Source organism: Rhamphochromis longiceps, linkage group LG12, assembly GCF_057381845.1.
Source record: "Rhamphochromis longiceps isolate RC_006_pf linkage group LG12, R_longiceps_female_GT1.1, whole genome shotgun sequence".
NCBI lineage: Eukaryota > Metazoa > Chordata > Actinopteri > Cichliformes > Cichlidae > Rhamphochromis > Rhamphochromis longiceps.
In genome coordinates this window covers 45,894,243-45,916,630 of record NC_140568.1, presented here as the reverse complement: position 1 = coordinate 45,916,630, position 22,388 = coordinate 45,894,243, and the positions used below count along the sequence as shown (strand labels likewise).

The 22,388-nt window shown below is 50.3% G+C and overlaps 4 protein-coding genes across 10 annotated transcripts in view; 3 read left to right on the top strand and 1 right to left on the bottom strand.

Annotated features, from left to right (window-relative positions):
- The window catches only part of LOC146658272 (uncharacterized), a 187,718-nt gene that overhangs the window by 45,472 nt on the left and 119,858 nt on the right, over positions 1 to 22,388 (top strand). The gene's annotated exons all lie outside the window — the stretch shown is intronic.
- cfap77 (cilia and flagella associated protein 77) lies at positions 2,058 to 8,701 on the top strand. 3 transcript variants are annotated; one of them, XM_085427108.1, is made up of 8 exons: positions 2,062 to 2,271; positions 2,397 to 2,495; positions 3,730 to 3,842; positions 4,385 to 4,487; positions 5,977 to 6,202; positions 6,286 to 6,382; positions 6,497 to 6,598; positions 7,306 to 8,701. In XM_085427108.1, exons 3-8 carry the CDS (start codon positions 3,777 to 3,779, stop codon positions 7,450 to 7,452), a joined length of 741 nt encoding a protein of 246 aa, XP_085283234.1. In that variant the 5' UTR covers positions 2,062 to 2,271; positions 2,397 to 2,495; positions 3,730 to 3,776; the 3' UTR covers positions 7,453 to 8,701. The 3 variants fall into 3 exon arrangements, with proteins under 3 accessions (XP_085283236.1, XP_085283234.1, XP_085283233.1); XM_085427110.1 differs by having other exon boundaries at positions 2,058 to 2,495; positions 3,772 to 3,842; XM_085427107.1 differs by having other exon boundaries at positions 2,062 to 2,495.
- Positions 9,164 to 12,735, top strand: barhl1a (BarH-like homeobox 1a). The gene is made up of 3 exons (XM_085426656.1): positions 9,164 to 9,826; positions 11,488 to 11,689; positions 12,328 to 12,735. Exons 1-3 carry the CDS (start codon positions 9,463 to 9,465, stop codon positions 12,527 to 12,529), a joined length of 768 nt encoding a protein of 255 aa, XP_085282782.1. The 5' UTR covers positions 9,164 to 9,462; the 3' UTR covers positions 12,530 to 12,735.
- On the bottom strand, positions 13,106 to 22,292 carry ddx31 (DEAD (Asp-Glu-Ala-Asp) box polypeptide 31). Of its 5 annotated transcripts, none has more exons than XM_085426643.1 (20): positions 22,159 to 22,292; positions 21,738 to 21,818; positions 21,035 to 21,165; positions 20,839 to 20,914; positions 20,709 to 20,752; positions 20,530 to 20,600; positions 20,027 to 20,136; positions 19,901 to 19,942; positions 19,056 to 19,120; positions 18,764 to 18,883; positions 18,568 to 18,674; positions 18,259 to 18,485; positions 18,011 to 18,163; positions 17,874 to 17,933; positions 16,852 to 16,902; positions 16,195 to 16,334; positions 16,032 to 16,116; positions 14,557 to 14,668; positions 14,229 to 14,475; positions 13,106 to 13,573 (listed from the first exon to the last, which is right to left on the bottom strand). In XM_085426643.1, exons 2-20 carry the CDS (start codon positions 21,792 to 21,794, stop codon positions 13,474 to 13,476), a joined length of 1,998 nt encoding a protein of 665 aa, XP_085282769.1. In that variant the 5' UTR covers positions 21,795 to 21,818; positions 22,159 to 22,292; the 3' UTR covers positions 13,106 to 13,473. The 5 variants fall into 5 exon arrangements, with proteins under 5 accessions (XP_085282769.1, XP_085282768.1, XP_085282767.1 ...); XM_085426642.1 differs by having other exon boundaries at positions 21,738 to 21,866; positions 22,159 to 22,226; XM_085426641.1 differs by having other exon boundaries at positions 21,738 to 21,866; positions 21,970 to 22,189.

Sequence of the window (22,388 nt, the reverse complement as noted above, 5' to 3'; positions counted from 1 at the left end):
TGGGTCTACTTCTCACAAAAACAAATCCAGGTCCGTGTCGTCCTCGTCGCCATTGTTGTATGCTCACCTTATTACTAAATTAGGCAGAGCACTCTGAATTGAATCAGGACATAAAGCACAGTCTTTATGTTGCTTTATTGAACACTGTCCATCTTACAACTAGCCACTTAACGGGGCTTCCCTCGGACAACAACAACATCCGGTTCAAAGGTCATCACCTTAAGACATAGCCATATCAATACATGACAGTACAGGTTCAGTACAAGCCAGGAAATGAAATGTACATCACATGGAGGGGGGGGGGGGCTTTAGCTCAGGAGGGAGGGGCAGGTCACCTACTGATCACAAGGTTAGTGGTTCAGTCTGCATGTCAAGTATCCTTGGGCGGATACTAACCCCAAGTTGCTCTGTGTCTGAATGGAGTTAGGAATCACTAAGTATAGAAAGAAAGTGCTATATAAGAATCAGTCCATTTACCATTTACATCACAGACATGTTATCCAGAGATAATCTACCAGTGACCAGCTCACCTGATGATGACATAGAAGCTCAGGTGAACACGATGATCTTACCTGTGTCAAGTGCAAAACTAGAAGAATTCAGAAAGGAAACTAGGAGTGATGTGATTGTGACTAAACGTACAGAGACAGTTCTGGATCGAACAACAAGCTGCAAAATACATTCAGTCATACTGGAACTACAGGGAACAGATTTCAGTAGTGGGTGGAGTTCTGTTCAAAGGACAGCAGCTCATCGTTCCTGCGGCGCTGAGAGCAGAAAGCTAAAGCACACTCACGACGGTCACTTGTTTATTAAGCGCTGCAGACGCAGAGCGAGAGAAGTTCTGTTTTGGCCTGGAAATCACAGAGTATCACTGAGATGTGAACAGCTGTGATGTGTGCAGCACTCAGCAGAAACAACAGACCAAAGATCCACGACATCCACACAGAAACACCCTGGCAGGAGATACGTGTGGACCTTTGACCTCCTCTGAGTGGATTACTATTCCAATTTCACTGAGGTTGAGTGGCTGAAGTCAGACACAGGAAGTGCAACAGTCATCACTTATGACTTGGAATCCCTGAAACAGTGATTTCAGATAACGGACCGGAGTTCAGCTCCCTGGAAGACTTTGCAAAAAAGTGGGAGTGTCTCACAACACAACAAGCCCCCACCACGCACAGTCAGACGGGGTGGAGGAGAGAGGAGCACAAACAGTGAGACTCTTGTTAAAAAGGCAAACGCTGAGGGAACAGATCCTTATCTGTCCTCACTCTGATCTCTGTTGGAGGACGTTGGAGCGTCATCGGCCCGGCTGTTAATGGCTCGACACATGAGGTCAAGACTTCCAACAACATCACAAAGGCTGAAACGCTCACTAACACACTGCAGCACTTATTAGAAACAAGGCAACAGAAACTGAGAGAATACTTTCATCGAAGAACGAGAGAAGTTCAGCAACTTCAGATCGGCCTCAAGGTCAGACTGTGGCCACAGAGCGTGTGGAGTCCAGCCCAGGTGTGACGGCTGCACGCACAGCCACACAACGTGGTAATATCGCCACGTTGTGTAGAGGCTGATACATAACACTGCCTTCTAAAATAAGTGCGCACATTTCAGTTTACACTGTTATGCATGATTTAATCTTACCTTAGTAAATTACCTTAGTTGCAGCTGCTCCAGTCGCCTGACTGAAGAGCCAAGAGGTGGAAAAGGGGCGGAGCAAGCCTTGATGGAAAGCTGCAAAATGGCTCATTCCATAACTCGGGACCATGGGGGGAATTGGAGTCCATTATGTTAGTTTTAGTTAGGTTTTGTGTGTTTTAGCCCTTTTTGTGGGCCTCTATTTAAGTTTCCCTTTGGCTCGTTATTAAGTGAGGTCCGTTTGTTAACTTTTGACCTGTTTTATGGGCCCAAGACTTTGATCCTTTCTGCATGATTTAAACAATTATGTTTGTGGGTTAAATTAAAAACAAATCATTTTTTGGATTGTAAGAGCAGGAAACGCTGAGATGTCAGTCGTACAGCGCGTGGACGTCTCCCTGAGCAGTGAAATGACGTCATGTTTACAGCAGTCGGTTGAGGTTTGAAAAAAGGAAACGTGTTCATGCCGAGCAGCTGTTTTCTCTGCTCACGGACACTGGGCTGTGACGTGGGTTCATTCGGTGGTCACAGAGTCAGATGCAGTTCATGTGGGAGCCACAGGAGGGCGTGGTAACGCATAGAAATGAAGTGTAGCAAACCCTGAGGACACGGTGTCACGTCTGCTCGGTAAAGTCATTCACGGGTGTTTAACGGATCAATTATTGGCTCACGGTGACGTGACGTTATTGATCAGATAGGAGGCACGCCCACAGCGCCTGCGTCCCTTCACCTCGTGTTTTTTCACCTTTTAGGGAGCTTCCGTACTGCGCATGCTCTGTGTGACACAGTTAGCGTCCCGTTACCATAGCAACGTGTCAGCTCAACTCCGCAGGACACGGAGCAAAACTCAGGTGGGAGAGACTCACAGACACACACACACAGACACACACACACTCACAGAACACACACAGAGACACAGACACACACACACTCACAGACACACACACACACACAGACAGACACACAGACACACACAGACAGACACACACACACACACACAGACACACACACACACACTCACAGACACACACAGACACACACAGACACACTCACAGACAGACACACACAGACACACACAGACACACTCACAGACAGACACACACAGACACACACACACACAGACACACACTCACAGACACACTCACAGACAGACAGACAGACACTCACACACACACACAGACACAGACACACTCACAGACAGACAGACACACACACACACACACACAGACACACTCACAGACACACAGACACACACACACACTCACAGACACACACACACAGACACACTCACAGACACACAGACACACACACACACAGACACACACACACACACACACAGACACACACTCACAGACACACTCACAGACAGACAGACAGACACTCACACACACACACACACACACACACAGACACACTCACAGACAGACAGACACACACACACACACACACAGACAGACACACACACACAGACAGACACACAGACACACACAGACAGACACACACACACAGACAGACAGACAGACACACAGACACACACAGACAGACACACACACACACACACACACTCACAGACACACTCACAGACAGACAGACAGACACTCACACACACACACTCACAGACACACTCACAGACAGACAGACAGACACTCACACACACACACAGACACACTCACAGACAGACACACACACACACACACACACACACACACAGACACACTCACAGACAGACAGACACACACACACACACACACAGACAGACACACACACACAGACAGACACACAGACACACACAGACAGACACACACACACAGACAGACAGACAGACACACAGACAGACACACACACAGACAGACACACACACACACACTCACAGACACAGACACAGACACTCACAGACAGACAGACACACACACACACACACAGACACACTCACAGACACAGACACAGACACTCACAGACAGACAGACAGACAGACACACACAGACACACTCACAGACACAGACACACACACTCACAGACAGACAGACAGACAGACACACACACACACACACACACTCACTGTCTCTTCTTGTTTTCGTTCCTCAGAATCAAATCTTCACGCCTGCTTTGATCTTCATCCTCTGACAGGAAGCATGTCATCATCACCGAGGGTGGGTGTGGTCAGACGCTCGATGCTGACCGACCCGCTGCTAATCAAGGTAACTGGGGGGCGGGGGAGCTGGGAGGTCAGTGATTGGCTGATCCACTGCAGGCTGTTTTTACTGATTCTTTACTTTTTCCTGTTTGGGTCGCTCCAATACTACAACTACTAATATTAATAACAATAGTACAGTAATAATAATAGTAGCAATAATGGCAACGATCCAATCAGGGCTGGTGTGATGGCGTTCTCCTGGGTCATGTGTCAGATGCTTTTGGGTTAATGAAACAGGTTTTTGTTGTCATTGTGTTTATTTGGTGAAAAATGTTTCTGAACTTAGACGTTTGCTTAAAATATCTGATAAACAAACAAAATTCATTCATTTTTCGTTCATTCAGAAAAATAAATAATTTGTTATCATTTTCTAAAGTTTGATCTGAGAAACAACAGACTGTAAATAATAGATGGCTGTAGTTAACACCAATAGAGGGCGATGCTTCTCGTTTAGCTCCACCCCTTTATGCAAATATGGCCATGTCCAGTTTAAAGGAAGAGTGCTGATAGAAAACATGATGATGTCATCAAACTTCCTGTGTGCAGGCGCCTCTTGGGCGCTCGCGGTCCAAAGGTTTTGCCGTTCCTGGTCCGGACTTCACTTTTGGAACCAGCAGTAACTGGCTGAGGGATGGAGGCGTGGCGGAAGGTAAGCCCCACCCACTGTAAACACACTACAGTATTAGCACACTGACAGTTATCGTGTGTGTGTGTGTGTGTGTGGCTGTGCGATATAACCAAAATCTCATGTCCCAAAATAAGACATTTATTGTCCCGACAACAATATTTTTCACAAATATTTTAGCTTTTCTGTAAATTCTGTGAATCTCGGGCACCTCGACCTGTGTGACGTGTTTCCAGCTCGTGTACCTGGAGTCGAGCGTTTTGACTGATGCGTGAAACTTTCTTTGTGAGTATTTGTTCCACGGCGTGCTGCGGGGAAAAGCCTGTTCGTTTGACTCTAAGGTGTATTTGGAGCACCTGACGGATCTGCTTTGCTTCTCATCCATAAACGCCGTACTCTGTCACATGACTCTTGTGTAGGTGGTAGAAGAGTTTTCTGGTCCTATTCAGACTTTTCATAACCAAACCATGTCCATGCTACAGAGGTAGCCCCTCCTCAGGAATAAGGTCCTCAATGTGTTTGGACTGGTCCTTCTGTTTGTCATCACTTCAGTTTATTTTGAAAAATCTCAACAGGATCATCAGCTTTATTGTGAAAGGTTTATGTGGAAAATAAACAAGCGGACGGCGGAGCCGCACGCTGGGTTTACCGTCATTGTGGCAGCACATACGAACAGTGGCTCGTCCGTCCGTAGTGTTGTTATTTTAAGTATAAGTCAAAGAACTTTAATCAGAGCGATGAAAAATGTTGCCGTAAACAGTTTATTTTGTGACACAACTAAACAAACCATAGCGTGACATGAAACGCCAGACGTTTTCATATCATCATCAGACATGTATCGTCATAACAGCCCTGTGTGTTTGTAATGCTGGCTCTCTTGGTGGTCAGTGTTTGTGTCACGAAGGACAAATGAGCGCCGCCTGGTGGACACTGGAGGAACTGCAGCTTCACATCCTAATTGGCTAAACCCAGGCTGAGCGCTGAGGTGCTGGGATTACGCTAACAGGAGGGGTGTGTGTGTGAGGCAGTCAGCTGTCAGAGTGTGTTTGCATGAAGTTAACATGCCTTCAGGCTGCAATCACTGCTGTCAGTCAAACACACACACACAACATAAGACTCCTCTCATCTGTCAGTCACACAGACACACAAACACACACACACAGCTGTCTCTGTATTTTCTGGTGGTTGGAGGTGAAAATAAGGAGCTGAATCACTGATGCTGCATGCCCACTAAATACAGTCCACCTGGGGTTCTGCCCCTCTGTAGGCTTCCAGAGGTTGTCCATTGTGCACAAAGTGGGCCTTTAGTGATATAAAGAAGGATTATTTTGAACTGTGACTCATGCACAGCTGAACCGCAGTCCCTCATCAGAGACAGGTGTGTCAAAGTGGGACTTTGTGTGTCGCTGTGAATTGAAGCTGGCCGATCTCACTCCGAGCCAGCGTCTCACCTGTCGGATCCAAGGTTTTGGGCCCGTGGGCGTCCTCTTACCCGTCACCTGTGCTCTGTCAGCTCTTTCCAGCTGGAACGTTCAGCCGCGGCAGGAAGAATCTGCCGCTCAGCATGCAGACTTTGTGTCTCTGAACCGCGAGGCGGTGAAGTCTGGCATGGTGACGCCCAAAGAGCTGAGTCAGTACCGGGCTCAGAGGGCCCAGAGCTCCGCCTCCGAACTGCGGCACGGTCGGCTTCCACGATGCCGCGATCAGGTTCCTGACATCACGTTTGGAGTCAGAAACAGGTGGAATTGATCACTTCACGATGATCAAATGATATCTGATCGATAATATTGAATGATCAGTGACCAATCGATGTCTCCATCAGGCCGTCGTCTCCGATGTCAGACGTCCTGTCTCATCAGTATGCTCAGCGCTGGCTCCATGATCAGCTGAAGAATCAAACCAACAACCTCAAATGCAAGGTGAGAGAGAGAGAGAGGCTCGAGTGCCCACAGGGTGTGTGTGTGTGTTGTGTTCACACTGTGTGTGTGTGTGTGTGTGTGTGTGTGTGTGTGTGTGTGTGTGTGTGTGTGCAGATGAAACCAGGGTGTATTCCTGACACGAGGACCAGCCTGCTGAGGAGGAGTAAATCTCTGCCGGTCATAGAAACACCACCCAAACCAGCTCGCTTTGCACAGGTGACACACACACTCACACGCACACACACTCACACGCACACGCACACACACGCACACGCACACACACACACCTACGCACACACGCGCACGCACACACACGCACACACGCACACACACCTGCGCACGCACACACACGCACACACACCTGCGCACACACGCGCACGCACACACACGCACACACGCACACACACCTGCGCACACACACACGCACACACACACACACACACCTGCGCACACACGCGCACGCACACACACGCACACACACGCGCACACACACGCGCACACACACGCGCACACACACACCTGCGCACACACACGCGCACACACACACACACACCTGCGCACACACACACACACGCCTGCGCACACACACACCTGCGCGCACACGCACACACACACACACGCCTGCGCACACACACACCTGCGCGCACACACACACACACGCACACACACACACACACGCACACACACGCACACACACACACACACACACACGCACACACACGCACACACACACACCTGCGCGCGCACACACACACACACCTGTATACTTCTGGCTCTTCTCTGACTCGGCGGTTTTTGGATGATCTTCATCGGCTGTCGTTTCTCTGTGTGGAGTTTGCGTGTAGGCGTGGTAACACCTGGCTGACGTGTTCACAGACACGCTCGATGACAACATCGTCTGACGCCCTCTCTGCTCTCTGCAGGTCGGTCCGGCTCTCGACACCTTCAGGGACCAGGAGACTCGTGTGCGGGCGTTTGGGGCTCGTCGCTCCAGCTCTCAAACCCAGCGCTCAGTTCTGAGGACCGCCCGTCATGAAGAACCTGGTGGAAAACGGGTGGAGCCACTCTGAGGATGTTTTCAGACAAATGCAAATAAAAGATGAAAAGTTCTCACAGCAAACCACATGTGGTGAGAGAGGAGTCCCCCAGGGCTCTGTGCTGGGGCCCGTTCTGTTCTCCTTAGAAGTCAATGCTGATGATACTTTTCTGTTTCCAGATAACTTGAATAAAATGTTGAGCTGTTTCTGGTGATCGTCAAACCACAATCGTTTCACAGAGCTGAGGTAAAACCCTCGATCTGAGTGTTGAGTACTGGAAAAGAAGCCAGCTGTTCGTCTGTGAAGACGTTTTAAAAACAAGAGCTACTGAACCCCTCGTGGGGGGGGGGTCCTGACTCATTATCCTCTGTGAGACACTGCCCCGCCCACCGTCCTACAAGGACCAGAGGTCACCAGCCCTGATCTGATCTCAGGACTGCACCATAGGTGGCTGATAGGTGGTGTCATAGGCCACCATCTCAGTTTAGTGTCCTCCTTTAGTGCTCTTTTTAACAAGTTCTCCTTGGTCCAAAATGTGAAGACCAGTATCTGGACCTCACTAGGTGCAGGTGTACAGGTATAGTTTGGTCCATGTATATTTGGACAATGGCAAGTTTTGTCTTTTTAGCCGTTTACTGAAACATGTTCCAACTACAGTTATATAAATCACATGGACGTGTCGACTGTCGGCTCTGGTTTGAGGGAATCCACATCCACACAGAGGGTTCACTGCAGGGTGCAAGCCACTCGTAAACCCCACGAAGAGAAAGGCTAGACGGGACTTTGCAGTCAGCACAGCTCTGGACCAACATCAGCCTCTAGGAGAATGATGGAAGAGAAAAGGAACAAAGCACACACAGCATCTGTAACACACGGGGAGGCGGCGTGATGGGCGTGTCTTTCAGTGCCAACAATGAGTTTTCAACCAAGAATCACAAATATTTTATTTTCCCCCATTTCATTTGTCTGATTACTTCAGAGCGCCTGACGTAAGGAGGTCGTGTCAAACATGTTTTAGTTCCAAACATCGTCTTTTTGTTTAACCCTCTGGATTAAAGCTGTCTGCGCTCTAACTGCGTCATTTAAAATCCACTGTGCTGATGAACACAGCCCACAGCAGAAAAAGTTGTGTGTCCACATACATAGCGCTGACTGTCAGTGTTGTTCTGCTGTTGGAGGGTCGGTGGGCTCCCCTGCCAACTGCCTCGTGTTGGGGTGGAGAGCTGAAGACGCCTCGTGGACGACGAGGAGGGCAGAAGGGGGAGGAGGACAGGAGGAGGAAGAAGAGGAGGAGGAAGAGGAGGACAGAAGGAGGTGGAGGAGGAAGAGGAGGGCAGAAGGGGGAGGAGGACAGGGGGAGGAAGAAGAGGAGGAGGAAGAGGAGGACAGAAGGGGGAGGAGGACAGGAGTAGGAAGAAGAGGAGGACAGAAGGGGGAGGAGGAGGAGGACAGGAGTAGGAAGAAGAGGAGGAGGAAGAGGAGGACAGAAGGGGGAGGAGGACAGGAGGAGGTGGAGCAGGAAGAGGAGGGCAGAAGGGGGAGGAGGACAGAAGGAGGTGGAGGAGGAAGAGGAGGGCAGAAGGGGGAGGAGGACAGGAGGAGGTGGAGGAGGAAGAGGAGGGCAGAAGGGGGAGGAGGACAGAAGGAGGTGGAGGAGGAAGAGGAGGGCAGAAGGGGGAGGAGGACAGGAGGAGGTGGAGGAGGAAGAGGAGGGCAGAAGGGGGAGGAGGACAGGAGTAGGAAGAAGAGGAGGAGGAAGAGGAGGGCAGAAGGGGGAGGAGGACAGGAGGAGGTGGAGGAGGAGGAGGAAGAAGAGGAGGAGGACAGAAGGGGGAGGAGGAAGAGTGTAACTGTCTTGGCGCTGAGATCAGCTGCTGATCAGTTTCCCTCGGATCAATACTCTGATTACTCTGATAGCTTTATTTTAAACCTGTTTGTTTTGTTTTTTTTTTACATGAAAATGACGTCAGAGTCAAACTAACGCGTTTCCGGCTGCTGTGGCTCCACACCTGCTTGGTCAGACTCACCTGAGTCCGGGCGGAGATGGAGGTGTCCGCCTCCGGCTGCTCCGGGTTCCGGATCGACTCTCTGCTCTCGCTCGGGGCGCTCCTGCCCCGGGCAGACCCTCCGGAGCTCAGCCCGGGGAACAGCAGCGGCTGCTCGGCGCCTTCATCCCCGTGGAGGGAGCCTGCTCCCCGGATGGAGCCTCCGCTGCTGCCCGCACCGCTTCAGCTGCGCTCCGCCTGCTCCTCCTTCCTAATCCGGGACATTTTAGCGGACTCTCACCCGGGACAGGTCTACTCTGAACCGGGACAACCCGGGCCGGAAGCCGAGCCATTCCGGTCCGGACAGGATGAAGATTTCCAGGATAAAAGTCTCAGCAGCTCATCTTCAGACAGCGAAACAGGTAAAAACAGAGAAAAGAGTTTAAAGAAGGAGAAAGTAAAGTTTCAATCAAAATAAAAATGAGAATCACGCGGATTTTATTTTCATTAAAAACATCAGAAGGTTATTTTCTTCTTTCAACGACCAAGAAACCAAAGATATTTTTCACTCGTGGACAGAAATAAAAACCAGATGAATAAAGTCAGTGAAACAGAGAAACAGTCTCGTTATTACAAACCTTTTGTGTTTTAATTGAGAGAAATCAATCTGAGCGTTCATTTACTTGTTAGTCGAACTGTTTTAAAGCGAAAATAAAGTTTCTGCGTTACGTGTTTTTCTCATTTTGAGACAGAAATGAAATTCATAATCTTAAAGAGTCTTTATCATAACTTCTGATCGGTGATCGGGGTGTTGATGATGATCTGTGAGTCTCATTAATCAGTGAAAACAAAGCAGCCTCCTGCCCGCTGACTCTGGGTCTTTTATTTTAGAGGACCTGCGCTTCTTTCTTTCACTCAGTTGAAACCGTGACTGATGGAGTCACGGGTGATCCTGCAGGAATCACGTGAAGTTAAAAAAGCAGCTGTGCACTACTTTACATCCCTGCTCTGTGTTTGTACTCAGGTACAGCTCATGCACGATGTTTAATCAGAGAGGATACAGCAGACCTGAGCAGTTTTCCAAAATAAAAGTTAAATCCAGGTTATTGAAGCTTATTGGTCAGATTTTATAATAATGAAACTCGGGAAATGTCACCAGAGTTGTTGTTGTTTGTTTGTTTGTTTTTGTGACCCATACAGAGAAACACAGCTTCATCAGCACCGAGTAAAAACACTGATCACGCAGGAATCTCCGTCACGGCTTCTGAACCTTGAAACCTTTAACCGGCTCCGGTCGCAGTGAGCTGCCGCTGGCGCAGCCATCAGACCTGCGGATGGTTCATATTTTTGTCTTTGCTGCACAGTTTGAAACCCGGCTTCGTTGTTTTGTGTTATTATTGTGTATTTTCAGGGTTTTTGTTCAGCTGCTAATCACAGCAGAGCTCCCGTGGGTGTGGGTCACATGAAAGCACCGCTAAAGTCATTTAACTTAAAACATTGTATTTGTTCATATTTAGCTTTAAACGTTGAAGCAGCTCAAACCTGCTGACTATGACTAACGGCCGTCATCACCGTGGTTCATCATTAAAGCTGTGACGCTTACCTCAGTACAAATGATTCTCTGACCACATTATCGTCATTTCAGTTCATCTTTTTTTGTAAAACTCAAAATCATATCGTGGCGGTTTCATTAAACTTGGCACGCGAACGCGAGCACATGTGATCACGTGATTCAAAACACTTTTAATCTGACAGCTGTGACGGAGATAAAACCATGATTGGAATCGTTTAACGAACAGCAGGCCGGGGTCGGTTCACTCTGCAGCCTCACGTCTGATACTTGGATCAGTTTCACACCACAGACACAGACTGTGGTCGTCCCTCGGGTAAGAACAACGCAACAATCTGATAAATGCTGTCAATCAATGTTCGCTTTTTTATTGATCACTTTCATCTGCTGAACCTCGGCTTTTAAAACAGAAGCTGAATCATAATAAATGACTATCATGAATGAGCTGTACCTGGTTTTTCTGTCGCCGACCAATCAGCTTACAGGACTAATGTGACGTCATTCCTACCTCAGTGCAGAGCGCCGGCTCCGACTCGGTGACGTCACGCCTCAAGAAACCTCGTAAGGCACGGACGGCGTTCAGCGACCAGCAGCTGGCGAGGCTCGAGAGAAGCTTCCAGAAACAGAAATATCTGAGCGTCCAGGAGCGCATGGAGCTGGCGGCTTCGCTGCAGCTCAGCGACATGCAGGTCAAGACCTGGTACCAGAACCGCAGGTAAACACACACCTGGTACCACAACATCAAGCAGATTATTGGTCGTCCCGGTCCTGGACTCGTGGTTGGTCATTATTTTGTTTTCTTCTTTATTAAAAAACTCTTTAAAGTTTACTGACATGAAATTTGAACCTGATCACATGACCGCGATGTGAGCGCAGACTGTGATCATCTCAAGGACGAACGCCGCGGTGACCCTGTGAGCGAAAAGCTCCGCAGCCTCAGTCTGCTCCAAACACTCAGTTTGTCATAGTTTTTTTCTACGCTCCAATCTTTGTGATGTCATAGAGGGGGCAGATACCCTGCCCACTGTTCTGTTAGTGAGGGGCAGCCAATCAGATGACAGCTGTCTTGAAGGAAGACAGAAGTTTCAGCAGAGGCTGATGTGTTCTGGGCGTTAAAGCCTGTTACACAGCTGGAGGAACATCTGCTTCCTGTCTGCAGGTTCTGATCCAATCGGGTCGCCTCATGTCTGCTGCAGTCTTTACGATCATGTAGACTCACGTGTGCTCCGGATGGAGGGAATTTTACAGCACATGTGCTGACACGTGCTGATTGGTTCAGGTCCAGTCACGTGACAGCAGACTGTGGTAAGGTGTGTTTGCGGTGAGTAACGTGCGCTTTGTTTTTCCCGGCAGGACCAAGTGGAAGCGTCAGTCTGCCGCCGGCTTGGAGCTGCTGGCCGAGGCCGGCAGGATGTTCCTGCCCACGCACTACCTGTACCCTCCTGCCCCGCCCACAATGAACCTATACCTGTATCGAAGCCACGCCCACCAACACCACCCAGCCCCGCCTCTGCTACCCCACATTCTCACCCACACTCAGCCCCTTCCCCACTGACTAGGACTGGTTCCCTCAGGAACAAACTGCTGTGGCGGTGCCGGGGCTCAGGAGGCGGGGCTCAAGCAAGGAAACAACAGTGACATTCACGTCTGGACAGCGAGTCCAGGCAGGAGTGTAGAGCCGTGGTCGAGCCACGAACTTCTCTGTGCGTTTCTGTAGCTCTGACTTCGGTTTTTACATTTTCAATAAAGAAAATAAAGATTCTCATTGTTGTTTTCCTTTGATTCAAAGTGAAAGCGATGGCTCTGATTGGTTCCCAGGCTTGGTTTACAGCAACTCTGTCTGGTGAGCAGGCGGCACTCTGCTGGTTCCGACTGGGACGCACCTCCCCATCCTCCTCCTCCCAGCTGCACCTATGAGCGGCTCTCTTCTGAGCTCCTCGCCCCACCTCTAAGGCTGAACTGGCTTTGTTCCAGGAAGTAACCATATTTGGTCAAGAGCAAAATTTAAACCTCAATACAATAGAGCCCCCCCCCCCCCCCCCCCTGAACACTGAAGCGTTGTCACGAGGATCTCGTCTGCTTTGCTTCAAAAGTGAAAACAGCTGGAAGAACACATCTGCACACAAACATCTGCACACAAACATCTGCTTTTATTAGCACGGGTTCATGTTGGGGATGCAGTACGGTGGCCCCTAAGGACAAATGACACAGGTGCACAGTCAGGAACAGGGCGGGGAGTCGGGGGCGTGTCCACGAGCAGCACTCGGGTTTCAAACTCGCAGCTCGGAGCGACAGAAACGTGTGTGAAGTGGTGAGGGTGGAGCGGTCCGATGGTCGTTATTCTGCGACCGTCTGAAACTCAAAAATCTCGTCACAGACCGACGAGTGCACCGGCCAACCAGCCAAGGCAGGAGGAGGAGCTCGCTCACACGTCAGCATCAATCACATCTTTCATATATTGACCATCGCCTCAGCTGCTCAACATCAGACTCTTCTTCATCACTCCTCCTCCTCCTTCTTCTTCTTCTTCTTGGCGTCTCTACTCTCCAGCCCGCTGGAGAACTCTGAGCAGATCAGCCGGACCTCCCTCTGACCAAACCTGAGACACAGAGAGGAAGAAGGGCGCCATCAGCTCGTCGTCATGACAACAAGAACAGTATTAGTTTTATAATCAGCTTCTTTATACATGTCACACGCAAACACACGCACACACACACACTCCTGAGTGGACGGCGTGTAAACGCCATGTGTGACTGAGGGGACCCACTTTGATTATGTACAAGCGTGTGTGTTTGTGGCAGTCATCACAGCAGGACCAATGAGCACGAGCACACGCACGCACACACACACGCACACACGCGCGCACACACACGCACGCACACACACACACACACCGTGCTGCGTCGAGGCCTCGCCTGAGCGCTTTTACTGTCTCCATCTTTGTGTTTGAAGGCGTTCGTACTTCCTTCGCTTACACGAAGCGCGTCGGGGCCGTGTGCTGACAAACGGCCTCACAGCTTCTGGGCTGATACGCCCTTTGACATCCTGACACGCTGTGTGTCTGTGTTCTCGTCTAGAAGGCGTTGAGCAAACGTTTGCTTCAGCGATGGAGTGGTGGAGGTGAGCGTGCGCTCAGCTGGTGACTGCATCACTTCAAACAGTCACACCTGCTGGTCCAGGTGTGCAGCGGGTCCATCCCGACTGTGTGTGTTTAAATTAAGGTTAGAACCCTCGGCTGCACAGTCCTCACTCACCTCTTCTTTCCAGTCAGCTTCTTCTGGTTCTGGTTCTTGGCCGGACTCCCGGTCTGCTTCCGGGCCTGGTTCTGGTTCTTCCTGTGGCTCCCGGAGGCCCCGGGACCGGCGGCGGCAGTCAGACCCTGCGGAGCGTCTCTGAGGCCAAAGCTCTTGGCGGCGTGGCCCAGGTGGAGCGAGCGGATGTGGAAGATCTGTTTGAGGTGAGCAGGGTAGGTGGTGTACGCTCGCAGGAAGGACTGCAGTGCTGTTGACATCACAGTGACAGGTCAGCCAATAAAACAGCAGCACGTTCTCCTCACTCTCGTCACGTTCTCGGCGTCGTTACCTTTCTTGGCAGCCTGTAGCGACCGAGCGTCCGCGTGGACAAAGTTCTCAAACTCAGTCTGAAGGACGGTCGCTCGCTCGCGGACTTCCTGCTCCAGAGCTTTGGACGAACTCTGACAGGAAGAAGAAGAAGAAAGAAAAAAAAAAACACGTCAGACTCAGCCGTGCTCCGGAAATCTGCCGTCTGCGCCTCGAGCTCCCTCGCCTCAGCGCTGGAACGGTTTACTAAAGCACCACATGTGACCAGCGTGGTGCAGCGCCCCCCGCTGGGCTGCGTGGTCTGTGATGTCACTCATTGCTCTGACCCGTGTTAAAGGTGAGGACTTCAGACTGGGGTCGTGGGAGGGGCTACTGTAAGGTGCAAACCTGCTCGTCACAGCGCTGCTGAGCACGTGTGAGCTGTGCAAACACAAATGATTATTTTTAGCTGCTGCGGGTCGAACGTGCGAGCGCTCACGCCCCACACTGATTTATTCCTGTTTACTCCGACAGGGAAGAATCCAGAATTTTCAGACTGTGTTTGATTCAGCAGCTCTGCTCCCGCATCAGCACGAACATCGTCCCCACGGCAGCGTGCGAGACGCGCCCACGTACCACCTGATGTCTGCTCAACAGATGTTTAAATAAAGGTCGACGTGGAGAGAGAGGAGCTGAAATCTGTTCTGACAGCTACAGCGTGACGACACAAGCATCAGGTCGTGGCAGGTCACGCGTCATGGAAGCGGAAACATCAGAGGCTGAACCTGCTTCACACACACCGTCACCACGGCGCTTTTGACTGGCTGACAGGAGCGACTTTAAAGCGGCGCACAGCAGGCGGTCTGGGCCGGGGTCTCACTCTCTCAGAGTCTTAAAGCTTTTTAAAAATACTACAAGAGCCTCATTAAAAACACAGCGACACACACAGGGGGATGGCCCGGCCGCCCCCGCAGGCGGGCTCCAGGCAGAAACGACACGCTTCCTGTGTCTGGAGACTAACGAGCAGGCTGGCGCCTCCTCGTCATCAGGGCACGATCTGCTCGCCGCTAAACACACCTTGTTCTTTAAGCACAAGCGGTGACCTCCTGCTCACGCTCGCCTCACAAAGCTGCGGCACCAGTCGCTAAGCCGATACCGGCTGGAATGGGCTGGTATCGGCTCGGACTGGTTGTTATGGGCGACCAGCTTCTGAAGCAGGTCTCAGGTGGAGATCGTAGCCGCTGCGTCACTCAGCATGCCCTGCAGCGCGCTAACAGCATCAGAGCTGATGGAGTCCATGATGGGAGCCTACATTCAAAAACGTCAAAGGAGGCGCCGCCTGCTGGTGCTATTCAGCTATTACAAGTTACCAGAGTTTACTAGGAGGCGGAGCTTGAATTGCTCAAGATAAAAAAAAATGGCAGAAATAAAAAAAAAACATTTAGTGTCTCAGCCAATCACATCTGATCACCAGCCTCACCCGCAGCCACCTGACAGAAGTTTTCGGAAGTGACCTACCTTGCTATGGTACTTGCCCCGCCCCTTGTAGACATCATCGAACATCAGACTGGACAGGATGTCCTGCAGCTTCATCTCTGATAGGCTGAAACACAGTAAGCCCCACCCACATGGTTAAAACCAGCACAAGTGCCACCCAGCATGACACTGCACGTCAGCAAACCTGATGTTGTGATTGGCCAGCTCAGTGATGAAGGCGGTCTCAGCGGGGGTGAGGAAGAGGAGGCTGCTTCCTCGCGCTCCAATCCGAGCTGTACGTCCGACGCGGTGAACGTACTCGGCCGCTGCGGTGGGAGGAGTGTACTGGGAAAAACCAAAAAGGTTATCAGTCATGTCCTGCTCGCTGATTGGCTAGATACATTATGTAGGTGCTTACGATCTGAGCCCGTTTATTCTGCACGCTTCCTCCTCCCCTTTGCGACACCTCTGAGCAATTACTTCAAAATTATTTCTGCATAAAGCCCCTAGTGGACATTACAGGAACTGCAGTGCTTATATAAGCCAATGACTCATCATCAGACTCGTACAGACCAGGAAACCTGGGTTAGCGTACTTGTTTACAGACCCCGTCTTCTGCTGACAAACGATTCAAACGACAGGTATCCGCCCCACACATGACCTCACTGCAGAGCTGCCACCAGATTGGCTACATCCACAAACCCATCATCACAAATTATTAATAAAGGCTCATCATCTGGAATCACAAGCCCTGCTACCCAACCATAACTCTTCCAGTCGTGACTCTCACTCATGCCATCCTTTTCAGACAAAATAAATCACTCGCTGCATCCTTCTGATTCATTCGATAACATAAAGTCACCTGAATAATCCAGGTGACCTGGGGCAGGTCCAAGCCCCTGGCTGCCACGTCCTGAAACAAAGAGCACACAAAGGAAGTTTACGGTCGTGTCCAAATTCATGGGCTGCTTCCTCCCGTCACAGCGACGCGCCGAAGGCCGTCCAAATTCGTAGACTCCTCTGAATGCAGCCGACAAATGCGTCCTCCTTTTCCCCGAATTTGAAGGATGGGTCGGGTGTGTCCAACAATGGCGGCCGCTACTAAGTTTTAAAATTACTCTTACTAATCTTTCTGGGTCACAAAATAAACGTTTAACATATTTTCAGGCGAGAAAGTAGCTGTGTAAACATCAAATATCTGCTCGGTTTATCAAGATATCGCATATTTGCAAAAGTGCTTCGACGTTTTCGGAGACGTCTGCTACCCACCAGCTCGACAGCGAGCCGGGAGCTCGAGGGTTACTGATGCGGCCGAGAACGGCACAACTCCCGGCACATCATTTTCAGATCACCGTGGACCTTCGCTACTCGGGTTAAACGTGATATATGAGTCACTTATACAACCTAAAAATGTTATTGTTGGGCTTTTTTCAGTGTTTTGTTTGTTCCTGAGTAAATCGGTTTGGCTGAGATTAAAGTTATTAGATTAGATAAAACTTTATTTATCGGGTGGGTTCCTCCTTTGTTTTCACACGGCTGATTAAGCAGAAGTGTGAGATGGTCGAGAGTTTCCTCCAGTGTCCTGTTATATTTTAGACAGCAAGGAGCAGACGGCCGAGTTTATTAAAAACTCCACGAGACAGCGGTGACGCAGATCTGAAGGCTGGACCGTCCCATTTCACAGCCGTTTACTTCCAGCCTGCCCGACCTTCTGAGGACCCGGCCCACGTAGACCGCGAAGGCCGGGTCCTCAGGAGGATGCAGCCCTGGAATTTGGACACGACTTACATATGTATTACATATATGTACAGTCATGTGTTGCGTTTAAAATACAGTCTGCCCCCTGGTGGTCACAGCGCACACTGCAGGTTAAAGGATACCGACCGTACAGAGCAGCACTCCCGACTGTGACGCCGAAAACTGCTGGAAGGCCTCCGTGCGGTCCTGGTGGGGAAAACAAACACGCATTTAACACTGAGAGGCGGACAGCAGCAGAAACGGCGGCAAAACGGCAGCATTACCTCCTGCTTCATGTTGCCATGGAGACGCAGGAACCTCAGCGGAGGTTTGCGATTGGCTGAGGGCCTGGAGAGCACAGCGGTGAAGAGAGAGTGAAGGAACTCGACGGCCTCGCAGCTCGAGATGAAGACGATGAGTTTGTCGTTCTGAGAAAACTGAAAGGAAAACATCGAGGACCAATCAGATTTTAGCTTTCCTTTTTTCCTTCCTGCCTTGTACTTATCGTTATGACCACTTCCGGACTGTTCACCTTGCATTTGTCCAGTATGAAAGCAGCCAGGCAGACCAGTCTGACCTTACTGGGAACCACCACCACAAACTGCTTCAGAGCCTCAGGCACAGCAAAGCTCTCTGATTGGCTGGCTCCTTCGGGGTCACATGTTACAGCGGAGGTGGTGGTGAGGTCAGAGCAGGGAGCGCCAGACACGTGGATGCTGACCGGGTCGTTTAAACACACGTCTGCTAACCGCGTCACACCTGAAACACACAGAGGCTGTTATACTGCCCTCTACGGGCCGACGGAGGAACTACAGGAGGGGCAGCACAGCGGTGGACTTGCCATTTGTGAGCGTCGCAGAGAGCAGCACGTTCTGTCGGGCTGGTCCCGCAGAGTTCAGGCTGTTTAATATGACCGTCAGGTCCTTCTCAAAGCCGAGGTCCAACGTCCTGAACGCACACATGGACATAAAATTAAGTCCACGCTGCAGGAGGGCGTCGATCAAAGGGAATCGGAGTCAACTACGCCTAAGAGTTACCGATCGGCCTCGTCCAGGACCAGCCAGCGGACGGCGCTGAAGGCGATGCTCAGGGTGTTTTTGATATGGTCCACCAGACGTCCAGGAGTCGAAACCAGGATGTTGATTCCTTTACGGATCCTGAAGACAGAATAATATTGTTACGACAGCATCGCTTCAGACGCCACAGAGCAGCTGAGAACAGACTCCAGCGGCTTCACATCTCTAAAAGCCTGGATCTGAGCTCTGCTGAGCGCCACACAGCTTTGCTCTTTTTCCAGAGCTGACGAACGAACGTGCTTTGTGATCACACCTGGCCTTCTCCGCTTTCCTCTTCTCTCCTCCCATCAGGACACCTGGGACGATCCAGGTAAACGGCTGCAAAGAGAGAGACACACCTGAGAGCGACTCATGCAAAGCTCTCGTTTCTCTGTCAGCTGCTGATTTTTATATCCACATGCGAAGCAGGAAGTTGTTGGTGCTACAAACCACAGCAAGCACACACCTCTGAAAAACGCAGAGCTGGGGCCGTGAAGTGATTAGTGAATTTTCAGAGCCACTGATTGTGGTGAATATTTGGACTTTGTGCTGGGTTGGTGGGACAGCCGCCCCTCGGGGGTCTATACTGGGACCCAGCCCTGCTTGTGGATCTGTGCTGCCATATTCTCTGCACGACTACGCTGATGCATTTTCTGTAAATGCAGTGAAGGATTTCCATAATCACCACATCCTAAGCACTATTTCATTCTTACAAAATGAACGTGGCCCACAGTGACACTCACTGGCTGACCCCACGCAGTGACGCGAGCACTTCCCGAGGCGTCCGGCTGTCATTCCTGCTCCCGTGTGGACGTCAGGAAACCCACCGCTGTGCGAACATCGACTGCAACGCTAAGCACACTTTGCTTGGCTCGTCCACATGTCGGCCGTTGCAGGGTGGTAAGCTACGCTGCACACTTCCTTCATTACTTTGGTCTCTGACGTTGTGCCGCATTCTAACGTTTGACTGTGTTTGGTGGGTTTGTCGTGTCTGTGGTGGGACCGGAGCGTGTCCATGTGACAGAGGTAACAACTCGTTTAGAATGAGCGCCTCCATCTGCTTTAGGGACTTTAACCATAGAGTACAATATGAAACAACAGCTGTGAATACTGTGTTACCTTCAGAAGCTTCTGGAAGGTCTGGAAGGTCTGCTGGGCGAGCTGACAAACAGAAGAGCCAACCTTCAGCGTGTGAACAGGAAGTCACGGATGACACTACAGTGAAACGTGCTAATCTGACCGAACCTCTCTGGTGGGGACGATGATGAGAGCCAGAGGACCATCTGACCTGCTGACCTTCGGCTGAATCGACTGAAGACTCTGGACCAGCGGGACGGCGTAGGACAGAGTTTTACCTGCAGACACGTTTGGGTGGCTTTCATTAGGACATGTTGCTAAATGACTTTCCTCAAAGTGCAATCTAATACAAACCTTCTTCCTCGTTACAGAGAGTAGTTCTGATCCTGTACGTTCATGTTTGAACATGTGACCTTCAAAAACAACACGACGCTGCAGGAACTAAACTGGGCTGCATCGATATGCACGTACGATAAACACCCACAAAAGGCCCGCAGACACACACATTAACAAGCCCTGACTCACCTGACTCAGGAGGTCACCTGGACACCTCCTGAGTCAGGTGACGTGTTTTATGTCCACCCAGAAGGAGACCCTCTCACCTGAGAACACCTCAGTGTGACTGATCGACCCACAGAGACCTGCTGTATCAGGTACGACAGGTGACTCACCTGATCCTGTCTGAGAGCGGACCACAGCATCGCGTCCCGCCAGGAGAGCTGGGATCGTCTGCTTCTGTACACTGCGTAAGTATTTTAAAAAACAAACAAAACAACAACATTGCAATGTCCCTTTGTAGAGTTTATACGTTGATCAGGTCACAGTCAGGTGTGTGTGTGTAAAAACCAACCTGGTGAGTGTAGAAATATTCATGACTTTGTTCAGAGTGGCCACCTAGAAGACAGAAACAGCCAATCAGAGCAGCTGACAATGAAGCAGCGATGCTGAACGTGAGACAGACGAAAGTGTGTGTGTGTTACCAAGTGAGGGTGCAGGTCGAGGTCTGAAAACGAGTCGGAGGTAAAAATCTTCTCCTTCAGCTGAGCGATGGCTGGTCTGAAGGAAAGAAGACTCCAAATTATTGATTACTGATCACTCCGGAACGTTCTGCAGTCTGAGCCAATCAGAACCAGCCGAGAAGCTGGTTCAATGAGCCAATCGGAGGCGGAGCTGCACCTGTGGATGTCTGGGATGTCAGGGTTATGTTTGAACAGTGAGGAGGTCTTGATGCCGCCACGTCCCGTTTCCTTCGCTCCATCCTTCTTCTTCTTCTTCGGGGTCCCGTCTGTCCCGTCACTGGGTGGAGCCTAAAAAATAAAGACAGTTCATATGGTGACCCCTGTGGTCATGAAGGGAACTGCAGCCTTTATTCTGTGGCTCTCTGCAGTTGCCATGGGCGAAAGCTGTAACTAAGAAGTGAGGTTAGCAGGTTAGCAAGCTATGATGACATGAAGGCAGCTTCCCCTGTTAGATCACCATGGTAACGGCTTCTGAGCACATCACCTGGTTCAGAGTTTGTGTTTAAAATCCACGTTCTGATTGTGTTGCTGCCTCTCAGTGAGACAATGTTGCCCACATGAATCAGTCACTAACCACTGAATCAGCTGTTCCTCTGATAACAGTGGGCGGAGCTCTGCTGATGCTTTTCATACAGAAGAAGAGTGAACAGGCTGAAAGCTGAAGGGCTTAACAGAGACAGCGGTTTGGATTTACTGAGCCGGCTAACAGAGGAAACCTGGATCTGCACCTGCAGGCTCCTCCTCCTTTGCTGCCACCTGCAGTATGAAGGAGCTCCTCCTCTTCTCTGCTTTCTGCGGCACCTCAAAGTCACAGAAACATCAAATGAACGCACTGAGAGAGAGACAGAGAGAGAGCTCACCCATGGCTGCTGAGCCTTCTGACGTTTCCGTTTGCGGGATGGCGGTGATGACGTCATGTCGCTGGAGCTGTTCCGACACAACTGTTCATCGGAAGATGACATCATCAGAGGTGTGCGTGTGTCCACAAACTACAGGTAAACACAGAGCTGTGAGTCACTCTCACACCAAACTCCATTCACAAACAGTTTGAAGAAGAGCTTCTCTTATTGGTTCAGCTGCGCAGCAGTTTACCTTCAGTCAGCTGTGAATTAGGCCCACGAGGAGCTTAACCCACCACAGAGCGGCGTGTTTAAAGTTCGACACGAGAGCGCGCGGCTGCTACCGTTGACCTGATGCTAACAGAAACTTCCGGTCTGCGAAGACCTTTCAGATTAAAAGAAAAAAATTAAAAAGAGGAAAACGAGACAAATAAATACTCACTGTGAAACTCTCCACACGTACAGACACGCGTGATTAATGCTTCCTGCTATGTCACAAACCCCGCCTTCTCTGCTCAGCAGCTGATTGCGTGGACATGCGCAGTAGCGTCATCTCATTCCAGATACACACTCTAGTAATAAGGGAGACTGCCTGCGTGTAAAAAAACACTGACATACTTTGGATGTTATTATAAACATTTATATCCTTAAACTATTTCAGGGAGTCAATCA